Source organism: Athene cunicularia (genome assembly GCF_003259725.1).
Source record: "Athene cunicularia isolate RWA chromosome 5 unlocalized genomic scaffold, athCun1 chr5_part2, whole genome shotgun sequence".
NCBI classification, from domain to species: Eukaryota; Metazoa; Chordata; class Aves; order Strigiformes; family Strigidae; genus Athene; species Athene cunicularia.
Genome location: NW_020799102.1, coordinates 2,699,449 through 2,711,622, shown reverse-complemented (window position 1 = coordinate 2,711,622; position 12,174 = coordinate 2,699,449). Strand labels below are relative to the sequence as shown.

The 12,174-nt window shown below is 40.1% G+C and overlaps 1 protein-coding gene across 12 annotated transcripts in view; it reads right to left on the bottom strand.

Annotated features, from left to right (window-relative positions):
• The window catches only part of LMO1 (LIM domain only 1), a 280,622-nt gene that overhangs the window by 45,254 nt on the left and 223,194 nt on the right, over positions 1 to 12,174 (bottom strand). For 2 of the 12 annotated variants that reach the window (XM_026850401.1, XM_026850400.1), the window contains exon 1: positions 11,345 to 11,416. The exons of 7 other annotated variants lie outside the window; for them this stretch is intronic. In XM_026850401.1, the coding sequence (XP_026706202.1) occupies positions 11,345 to 11,405 (61 nt within the window). In that variant the 5' untranslated portion in view covers positions 11,406 to 11,416. Of the gene's footprint in view, positions 1 to 11,344; positions 11,417 to 11,486; positions 12,079 to 12,174 lie in introns of those variants that run through there. 3 more of the 12 variants (XM_026850408.1, XM_026850409.1, XM_026850407.1) reach the window with 3 other exon arrangements.

Sequence of the window (12,174 nt, the reverse complement as noted above, 5' to 3'; positions counted from 1 at the left end):
GATAGACCTTGTCTCTCCAGCATTCTTAAGAGTAATCATTATTAGCAGTTTTTTGTTTCATCTATTCCAGAACTGCATCTGCCTCTTCCCAGCTACCTCATATCTCAGTCCTTCTGAGGTCCACTACATGTCCATGCCACTCTTCCCCTCTTCTGTTATTTCCAGCTGATGGTAACTCCTGCTTGTAGCTGGTCCAGCAATTCCAGCAGAGATCATCTGGGACTCCTGGACTCCTTACTGATGGAAGCTTCACACAGGAATGAAACCAAAGGGCAACAGAACATGACTTCAGTCCCCCTCCTATCAGTTATCTGCACCGCAAAACCTTTCAGTGGCATTTTCATGAGATCAGGAAATTTGTACTTAGTCCTCACTAAGTAGCTTTCCCACCCTCTATACTAAAAGGCAAGCTGATTGACCTCTGTTTGAAAGCAGAATTCATGGCTTTGGTTTCAGGATCTAAAATACCACTTCTGAAAACAGCGATGCTTGAGGTTCATTTCCCTCATCTCCCAGGTTTGGAATACAAGCATTATTTCTCATTCACACAAAAAAAGAAAGAGATGCCACAAGAAACTGTCGCATCCTGTTTAAGCTGTCACTTCTTAAAGCTGCAGCGATCTAAGAGCAGTGCTCTATACCTAAGGTATAACAATCCTGTACAGAGCTAAAGCAATTCGTTATCTTTTGTCAGCCACTGGGTATGCACACACACTTCTGCAAGTTGAAGTTTTGTTTTCAGGAAATTTGAAGCTTCTTTCATGCATGAGGAAGATGGGCAACCAGGAATGGTACCTGCGTGATGGACAAAACCAATGGTTCTCTCAAATGTGACAGAGACCCAAAGTGGCCAAGAGCCAGCTCCACCCAAAACCTGCTCTTTATCTCTTCAGAATTTAATTGTCATTGTCTTTGGCATATACACACACAAGGCAAATTTTAAAAAAAGAAAGTGTTCAGGGTGGAATCACCATTACACAGTATTAAAATATCAGAGGTTTAAGCTCTGTGTTGGTTTAGTCATAAGTAACCAACAACCACTGATGGCAGACATAAAGCTTCCTTTAAATTATTAAGCATAAAACAGCAGACTGTAATATTTTGCTAAACCAAAATACAGACACAGACAAAGATGTCATTTCAATATTTGAAACCAGCAAGTTTAATTTAAAATAAGAGCAAACCAATAAGCTCAGAAAATAGCAATGTGTGAGAGGAAAATTACACTGCTAGAGAAAAAAGTGGAAGGACTTAAGAAATTTATAAAAGTAATCTCCAAGTGGAAATTAGAAATCAACCCCTAGAAACAGAATAACACAAAAGAAATATTACTGTCCACTTTCTAAATCAATATAACACTGCTACACGACAGAATTACCATGGTAACTCAAGTAAAAAGAATAAAGCAATTCTTATTATTTCAAAATAAAATCACAGCCTGAAGCCCAGCTTTTATTACAACTGCTGATAGATCGCTGGCTTGTATTTATCTGAAATATTGCTTTTCAATCAGCTATTTTATGAATGTACAAATTTCACTGAGCAGCCCACTTAGACTGAATGCTTAAAAACCCCCAAAAAGACTAGTCAATGAATCGATTATACATACGCATACATTTTTTTAAAGGGAGCCTTATTATATTTTTTTTTCTCTATCCAAATTAAAGAGAGATAAGGGAATGAGTGAGAGTAAGTTAAAACCTTGTTTAGTCTGACCTCTCTAAATTCCAACTTAGATTCCCTGGAAAAAAAAACAAAACAGTAATAAGAACAAAAAGGAATAACAGCCTACCCTAAATACTGCAGCCCCTGCACAAGGACAGGGAATGGGTGTGCATCAGGGGGTGTGTGCAAACACACACAGAAGAGACACATCTGTTCCCTCCTGATCAAAGGAAAGGAGAAAACACTGTCTAAATACAAAGTTGCTTCAAGGACGTTTTGACTTGCCCTGCTGGGTACTTCAGACATTTAAAGCATTGTTTGTACAGCTTGGAAAGTGCATCAAGCACGGGATACTTGTCTGTGTTGAAGCCACCCTAAAGGCAGAGCTCAGTCAAGTTCCCCCACGCCTCCACTGCTGGTGCCACCTTTTAAACACATTAGTGCAAGGAGAAAACCAGCAGGTTACCTTCTGCTTGCTCCCTCCCCCCGGATGTTCAAAAGAGCATCGATCAGGAACTGAAAGCAACAGTCCTGTTAAAAATAACAGCGCTCCTCCTCTGCCCCGGCCTTCCAGTCCCTCCTTCCTCCGGCCACAGCAAACACCCCTGGCCCAGCTGAATACTGAGAGAGTCACTAGAGGTGGGCAGGGCTCCATGGCACCTTGGAGCAATCGCATGGAGAACCAACACACCAGCTGGCTAAGAAGTTAAGGCACCATCTACCAAAAAAGGGTCGCTAAGAAAGCACCTGTAGACCGTCAGGATGTTTCACAGCATAGTCTTACCACATTTTTCTGTCACATGCATGAAACAGCAGAGGGGAACACGAATGACACTTATCATCATGTCAGGAATCAGAGGGAAATGTGACTGATGCTCATAATTATGTTAGGCAGATAAGCTAGTGGAGGTTTTTCCTCAACAATTTGCAATTACTTGGGCTGAACTTCAGGGATATGAAAAAAATAGAATAAATTGATTATTGAGAGGATCAACACAACTGCCCCAACAACAGTCAAGGTTAGCAACAGTTTCAATAGTGCTCCGTCCTTCCCAGGAGATCCAGAAGTTATTTCTCCTTTCTTGTGCAGAGCTCTGACCTCCAAACCCAGCCTGGGGGAGCAGGCAAGGTGGGAGCCAGGCCCAGCACACGCCACCCTCCTCTCTTGTCGGGCAGGGCAGCAAGGGGTGTGCAGAGAGAAAGCAGAGCTGAACAAAACTGGGGCAACTTGCTCAGAAGCCCACCCATGTCTCAGGGGGGTCAGGCACATCCCCCCAGATACCCAGGCCTTAGTTCCAGGGAATGCGAACTTGGGGTGTACAAATTCCTTAATACTGGCAAAATGCTTTGAGGATTAAAAGCAGCAGCGATATGCCAAGGATCATAGCTGGAAGTAAAGACAAATGTTGCAACAAGAGCAGTAAGCCACCTGCCAGCTGTCTTTAATATTAAAATATTTCAGTGTTCTTAGAGCTGCTTAATTTCCCATCTCACTCCAAGTCCAGAGGAACTTTGTGGGTTGCTAGCTTTGCCATGCAGCAGTGACACTGCTCATTATTTTTAAAATGGATTTAGAAGCTGTGATCACACTCAGCTCAATCTAAAAGTATGCGCTGTCTTTTAGTGTAATGTGGTCCTTTGCCGTCTACTGCAAATGGGTTTTAAAAGCAATGGTGGAAACAATGTGTGCTTAATCTGAACGTGGACTGCAGAGAGGTCACAGACTCAAATATCCTGTTTTATGTGGTATCTGGTTGTATTTTAAAACACTCTTTCTAGAGGCTTCAAGCCAGCTGAGGTCACAAACAATCATATACAGATTAGAAAAGGAAAGGAGCTGGGGGGAGAGAAGGGGAGCCCTGTCTGACACACTGAAATAGGACACTCTAAATTGCACTTAGTATTTCTTTAAAAGAAAAAATGGCTAAAGTAGTAAGCTTCAGAGAAACAGTAAATGCAGGGGTGGTTAAAGAGTTGTTATTCAAATAAAGTCTTGCCCCAGGAGATGGAAGGAGAATCTTGAAATATGGAGATAGGATTTTACATGTGCTAAAAGCATCAGTGTGACACTTTTTGGAAAAAAAAGGGGGAAAAATACCTTCGTTGTTATACATGACAAAATAGCAACTAAATGTTTGCTTTGATCCCAGCGCATAAAGGGTGAAGCTTTTAGGCAAGGAGCGGCAGGTGATCTCAGCTCTTCTGCAAGTCCTAATGCTCCTAAAAGCCACTCTTCCAGTTTCTGTAATTGGGCATCAGTAGTTAATGTAGTATTGACTGCATTACATGCTCCTGTGCATCCTCTCACTAATGCCAATTGCATCACCTTGTACATTTACCATATTGCTTAGCCAATAGCTGTTAAAAGCAATCCAAATCATGAATCATATAGGAAACTTTTAGCAAGACACGACATCCAAAGGAGACAATTTACAGTTGAGTTAATCTGGGTACATTAGCGAGACATGGATTCAGGAAGACAGACCAATTTATGTTACTTTAGTTTTACCCTTTATTGCTTTGTATAGGCAAATGAATGGAAGGGCATGGAGTAAAAACAGATATAAAGGAGTCCTTTTCAAAACAGATCTCCATTCTGTGCAGACAGGTCAAAGGGTTTGAGACTGATGCTTGGTTTGGGCTTTCATAACCATAAGAGGGTACTTACAGAAATAATTTTCCACAAAGGAGTATAAAGATAAATATATAATGGATTCTGAATAATGTTCAATACCTACCCCTGTACTGCAAGTACATTAGGCAGAAACCAAGCTGCTCAACATTATCTAAGGCATGGCCTATCCACGAATCACCTGCCATCAAGAGTGACGGGAAGAGGCTTCGCACAAAGTCCCAGGTAGGCCTGCTCATGAGCTCTTTCAGGTGGGAAACCAAGGCTGGAGGTGTTCTGCAAAACACCCCAAGGCTCACCACCTCAAGTCAGTCCTCCACCCGTACATCACTTGTCAATATACAGAAAGCACAACCTTCCCCTACCTACTTGACTCAAAGTGATTGCATCCTTTCAAAATGTATATGCACCTCTCTGGAACAGAAGGAAACGATACAAGCATTAAAGAGGTATTGGTTAACTCACATCAGCTGCAAGGTAGAGCCAACCAGGAAACAAATTAGTAGCAAGTTCCCTCTGAAAAAGTACATTTTACAGAACAATTTCACACTGGATGCTTGACCAAAAGATGCATAGCAAATTGACATAGCACCTTTCTGCTTTTCTGATTAAGCTCAGTAGCACTAGAGAAAATAGGGGAGATGGGAGAAAAAAGGAGAGCTAGGAACTGCCTCATCTCCTATGGGTAGCGAGTAATTTGCAATATTTTTGGAGGGGGGTGTGTGTTAGAGAGAAGACTAGTAGGGGAAGAAAATGGCTCATCAGCCAAAAACTTTACAAAAGAAAAACTGAACTGCATCCTTAAATATTGGATTCCAAAATACTGGAAACTCTGGTGTTATAGGCCTGGTTTAAAAAAAGATCATGAATCCCCTTTGAAAAGCTTCCAGAAGTCCCTTCGAAAGAGTTGCACATGCAGGGAAAATGCCAAAACAAAACATTTTCACTAGCTGATCAATTTAAACAGCTGTGGTAAAGCTGCAGCCACTGGCACCATCATTAACAATTTAAAGCATGGCTGCTTTTGTCTTCCTTCCCAGTTACATTCTCATTATGCCTTTTTATTTATTAGAAACACAGTCCTCTGGAATACATTTCTATATCTCAGATCCATAATAAACCAAGTAGGAACATCCCTGGCTTCCACTCAAATGGATGTTTACATTGGTGAGAGGGTTAATTGTTTAATTCTGGTCCAAGTTCTCTGCAGTTCAGTCATGAATATGCAACAATCCTCCACCTTTTCTTTAAGAAAAACTAGGACTGTTGAAATCAACAGTTTAAAAAGAAGGCAAATATTATTTCCACTGCCCAAATCACCCTTTCAGAGTTTGATTAGCATGCAAGGAACTCTGAACACTGGCGTAAAGAATTCAGAAATGTTCAATGAAATTTAAAAACCTTCTAAATTTGGACAACAGCATCCATTATCTGCTTTGATGTGCAATGTATGAAGAAACTAGTTTGCAAGAACATTCACTGGAAAGAAGAGTTGAGCATCTGTTTGCACAGATAGCACCCAACATCGTGTTTGAAAACTTGGGCTCGGGAGTCATCCTGTTGGAGGACAGACAAAACACACACTTACACACTGAGAATTAAAAAACAGTAGCTGCAGTGAATTGTTCTCAGACCATCTATAGGTTTAATTATGTTAATCTAATAGTGAACAACTTTCATTTTAAATCGCCCTTCCCTCCACCCCCAAGTCTTCAGTGAATAGGAGCTACATTCACTGAATAAATCATTCCCTGGCAACAGTTACGCACATTATTGAAGTTGGGGGCAGTGATTTCTATACGGTTTAAAACAATGTCTATGTATTCTAAATGATGACAGTTCTGTCCAATTTTAAAAAGATATAGACCCATTAGAGTTTTATAGTTCAGCATTTAGCAGCATCTGCAGTGCCTTTTTTATTCTTACATCGCAACACTTAATGCTTGATACCATTATTCTGATTTTGAATTGATTTCAAGTAAAATACCTTATTTGCCATAAACTTTCATATTCTTTACCTAAGTAAGATTCCTCACAGATGTAATCAGTCATAATGCTAAAAGAACAGCTTGCCTTTAGCAGAAATGTAATAGTTCATGCTAATGACAGTGAAGCAAAACTTTGAGCAGCAAGCACATTTGCAAAGAGAGTAAGACCATCTCCAAACACAAAGCCTGAAAACCTTAAGAAAGCCTCCAAATGAAATCAATTAATCCTCCAACCATGATAAATTTCTTAACCATTTAAGAAACGTATTTCAGACTCTGCTGTGACCCTTTATCACCAGACCTAATGGATTACTTTATTAATAATGCACTGCTCTTAAAAGGAATTTTTCCGAAGATTCTACCATAAGACAGCATTTTCAGAATGGCTATGACAAACAGGCTGACATGTTCACATTGTATCTATTAAAGATAATAAAATTTAACACTAACTCCAAAGAAGACAAATTATGTTCCACTGCCAGAGTAACAAGCATCCTTTCTACTGTATTAAACCAAAATTAGAGCAGACTCATTTCCAAGAACTAGCTTCTTCCTTTACCCTATTACCCAAGCTGAAAAATGTTCCTACACTGTTTTAACACTTATGTCAATGAGACAACTATCACATCTCACCGGCATCTGGGAACGAAGAATGATGAGCCCCTATACAGATGCCTACCCAGTCTGAGCAAACACTAAGAACTATTTGATTGCCTGGTAGGAACACTCCTCTACAAAGTAGTTCGCTCCTATTAGGCCTGCTAACTCCTTTCACTCCTTTTCTTCCCATAGGGTGAGATTTCGCTAAATAGACATCTAGGTTATCAGTGCTCCAACCACAGAACCTTCCAATTCTTGAAAAGGTTTAGGCACTTCCTATCATGCAGTACTTTCATGCCTCTGTATTTGCCATTTCCAGGAATGGAGGGCACCTCTAGGAAGACTACCTCCAGCTCCTTACTTGGTCAGCCTCTGGAGAAACATTCCAAATTATTTGGGGTTTTAGATTTTTTTTTTTTTTTTTTTTTATTTTTTTTTTTGTAATTTCTGGTCAAACAGAGTCTCGTGGTTTATTCTGCTGCCAAGTGTGCTCTAGCCTTATTCATGCTTTTACAACCTTCTGCCTCTTCTTCATAAATACATTAATCCACTGCTGTACATCTGAGTCCAAAAGGAGACAGTGTCATGAACTAAAGACAGACCAAGCCTCTGAAATTACAGTGACTATGTGTGTCAAGATCAAGCCCTCAAAATCCAATAAATAGGTAAATACAGGGTCTTTGGTGACCTGAATCAAGCATTCTTTGAATAAGCTGATGTCCGGGAAGATGTGAGTGTTTCTTTTTAAATGGGAAACCAGACAGCGTTGGACCACAGAGAAGGTCCAAGGTAGAAAGGCATGGGGCGGGGTGTGGGGGGGGGAAGAGGCAGCTCCAAGAATATTAGACAACAGAAAAATTCAATTCCATGTCATGTGAGGAAGAAGCCACCCTGCCATTTTCCCTCCTCTCTCTTTGTATGATTCTTCAATAGGTATATCTGAGAAAGGTATGTTAAAAAGAGAACAAGTCACCAGCAGCATGTAGAACAGCTCTTCTTCCTATATGGCACTATTTCATATTAGGCTTGCGTACAACCTGGACATGCTTTATTTTTGTGCCTATATAATGATTTTTAACAGAAGCAGACTGTCAGGACCTGTCTTGCTGGAGGTAGGTATCTCTCCATATCCATCTACCTATAGGCACCCCCAGATGGGAGCTGGCATACTCATCTGTGAAGTCAGCTCACAGCTCTGCTGTCCCGGCTAGGGCACTGTGGCACCATTCCTGTGACCGCCATTATACAATCAATTTCACTGCTTTTCTAATTCCAAATGTTGCTTTTTTTTTCCTTCTGTGCAGGGTAAGATGGGTTCTTACACAACAGGGAACCCAACTGCTGCTACTAATCCAGTTTCAAATTACCTAATATTCATTGCCCTGAATACCTCCCATCAACCCAAGACCCATTCTCCAATCCCAGTGCACACAACCGCTGAATATCTGTATTTTTCTTTTCATTTCTAAAGAAATTATGGAATATTTTTTTTTAATAAAACCCAAGGTTTGTATATGGGGACATGTTTAATGGAGTGCTCCAGTATATTATTTACTTGGCCTACTCTTGCAATCCTTTTAATCAGAGTTCTGCTTGAAAACACAAAGGATCCGTGATTTGGGGTGTTACTGTCTATGCAAACATCGGGACGAACACACAGCTGATGAGTGTTTTTACAAGTGCACACACACTCAATAATTTGGTTGAAGGATACTATGTCTAGTTAACACAGTACAAGTTAGCTAAAAGGAAACTTTCACCCCACACACACATAACAAAGAGCCGTGATTTCTATTAGTGTATTTCATACCATACATGCTGATTACCAGGCTGTGCTTCATTGTTAACAGAGATTACAGCTGGGATAAGCTGCAGCTTTTTCCTAATTGCTATTATGATGACTGAATTTTTGTTTTGTGTCAAGCATTATTCACACATTATACTCCAAAATTTGATCCCTCCATGATGCATTATTGATTCCATGCAGGCAATCGTACCGCCGCCAATGTGAAGAATTAATTTGGGCTATTCTACTTGATTTGCATTGCTCCATCATAGCAGAACACAGTTCTATAGGGAAACACAAATTGAAAAGGAAGATTTAACAAAATATGGAAAACGCTTCTGTCCTTTAAAAGAGATGAGTCCTAAAGAGGGGTAAGAACAAAAAAAACCCAGACCCAGCACAACACGTGTGGTCCATAAAGAAATAAGGTCAATCAGCCAAATTCATCTTAGTCAGAGGAAGGTTACAAGAGTAGCCTTATGCCTCTAATAAAGTAAACTAGCTTGCTTCAACTTATATTGCCAAAGAAAACAACTGAACACCTCTGAGAGCGACTCCGCTTCAAAGCCTTTGAAACCCTGTTAGCTTCATTTGTTTTCCCAGCATAAGCAATACTCAACCACTTAGCGTGTCTTTTATCCACAGTCCAGTCAACTGCAAAGCTGATCTAGAAGATGTGTAACAGATGCTTCACATCTACTTTTTTAAAAAAAAAAGTTCTACTGTGTTAACAGAGAAACTTATGAGAACCCAACAAGAAATAAAGCCTGGGATTTTTTTTTTTTTTTCTCCTGAATAAGAATATTTCACAGTTTTAGGGTGCCAACTTCATTAGCACAGGATATATTCAGAAGGGCAAGGCAATTTATACACGGGCACTGACCCCACATTGGTCAATTCTTAGTCAAAATTTGATCAAATCTGCATAGAAGAGGGCACTGATAATGATGCATTTCCATTTGGTCTCATATTTTAAAGGTGTAAAATCTTTGTGAAAAGTCAATTCACATTTTTTCATTGTGCCAAGTGCTTCACATCAGAGTGAAACAAAACCTCACATCCCATTCCAGAAACTAGATTCAGATTCTACGCACGCAAATACACCAGATTGATAATTTTAGAAATCAAAATGAATTAAAGACCTCAAAATACTAGATGTAAAAATACTGGGTCATATTCCACCCTCACTCTTTTTTGGGAGTCAAGGCAGGGAGAGGGAGAAGAGAAACTTCAGTAGAAGACCTTTGGTCGTAAGTAAGCATCCATCCATTATTTTCAATAGCCAAGCCTCCTTTCCCAATTATCATCCAGTACAGTATTAGTTCAGTTTTAAAATACCAGAAGACAGATATGGGTTGAGGAACAAAAATCATATCACTCGAACTTATTAGCACTGGGCAGCTTTCAGTACTACTCACAATACATGATTAGCACCAATCTGACACAGGAAAGCAAGAGACTTTGAATTACAAGTTATTTCTCTCATAAATATTTTAAAAAAGCAATACATATATTCAAGTAAAGTCAATGTTGCTGCCAAAATGCCTAACTTCCAATTTCTCCAAGCTCTTTGGCTCCCAGAGAAAAGCTGTTTCCCATCTTGTAAATATTCAGTAATTTCTTCTACTTCTGAATGACAACTGCCTATGACTTTTTTTTTTTACATTTAAAGAGATTTCTGAAAAAAAAAAAATAAATCAGAGAATCCAGCAACACACCCATTACACAACACACTTCATACATTTATAAAGGTGCAATGAAACAAGGAGATAATAGCTACCAATAGTGCCTTAAAAGTTAAGGTACAGCTCCCACTTTCAATACACAAAGTGCTGCCAAGGTGGAAGTCTCTGGCAAGAGGCAGCGCCATCGATGGGAGTCCACCTGGATGGCTACAGAAGCCTTCTGCTCTGCCTCAGTTTTACTCTTTGCTTACAGTGTACAAGCTATGAGGAAAGACCCAAGCCACAAAGCATCCTTTGAAAAATCTCATTAAAAAGTTGTGATTAGACTTACCACATTTGTCCTAGAAACTACTGGTGACTGAGCAGTTCAGTTGTACACCGTGGTAGGCAACGTGCTAAAGGCGGCATCAGGTTGTTCAAACTACCAACTAACACTATCTATTAGACTTTACACCAATTTGTATTCCTTAGTCAACCTCGATAAGGACTAGTCAACTTTAGAAAAATAAGTATATGTGAGGTCCTAAAATAAGTCAAGCTCTCCTTCAGCTTCATTAATTAAATTACCTCCCAAATGAACCTCCACTTCTGCCATTTAGAGCAGGGAGTAAACTCTTAGAATAAGCCAATGCTTTCTTGCCACAGCAGCTTATTAGCTTATTGTCATTATGGTTATAGCTATGAAGAAAAGCTGTGAGAAATAGATATTACAGGCGCACATTAAAGAGACCCAAATGACATGCAATGGAAAGGAAAGAACATCTCAAGATTAGATTTACAATAAAAGCTGTTAAAATAAACAGGTTAAAATGGATATATTAGAGTAACTTGTAGAAAGATAAATCTAAATAGATATTAAAAAAATCCACAAATCAAGGTGTTTCTGCTATGTCCTTCAGCAAACAGAGCCTGGGGTAAACCCTTCTCGACTAGTTCGATCATGCCAGAGAAGAGATTAAAAAAAAAAAAAAAAAAAAAATGCTTTTACCAATACAAGAGAAAAACATCAGAAGCTGAAAGCAGAGCACTCTGATAAGCACAGTGCGCATCTGTTTCAAAACTATTTATTTCTATGTTAGCAGCACACAGAAGACACCAAGCACAGGCTTACACATTCTCAGCCCACCTACCGTCCTCCTTGTCCAGCACCATCATCTCCGCAATCAAGAAAAGTCCGGGGACAGATGCTTCTTCTCCAGCAGCCTCCGCTCAGGGGAGAGGAGAACAAGTCTCTGGGAACACAAATGAGCTATGGTACAGCTGATCGTCCTTTAGCAGCAAGTGAGCTCTAATTACCCAGTTGTCCAGCTTTTAACCTAGATTGCACTCAGTTAGAATTACACTCAGAAATAAAGCACTTTGCAGATACAAAAGCAGTCTCACCTACTTTTGTGCCTCAGAATTGCAAGGAACTAAAACTGCAATTTAGAAAGAAGGGGGATCAGAGCTGTTTCTTTGGTTCTCACCTTCTAAATGGCTCAATTTACACAGTATAATCTATTTTAATGTAATTGCATTTGATAGCTCATAACCCCGGCTGTTGCAACTACGCAGCTTTCAACCTTATAAAGTGTTTTCCCTTTGGATTTAAGCTGAATCTAAATCTAAAATTATATTCGGAGAGGGTAGGATACCTAAGCCTGGCTACTGCTGCCTCCGTCTCTCAATTGGTGAGCTTTGCACACTTGCTATTGAATAAATGCTCGTATTTCCCAGGGCCCCCGCTCCGGCTCCTGTCAGGGTTTCCTGGCGAGCCGCAGCCTTCCCGGCTCAGCAGCACCACCTGCAGCCAGCCCGGCCCCTCCGCCGCCAGGTACC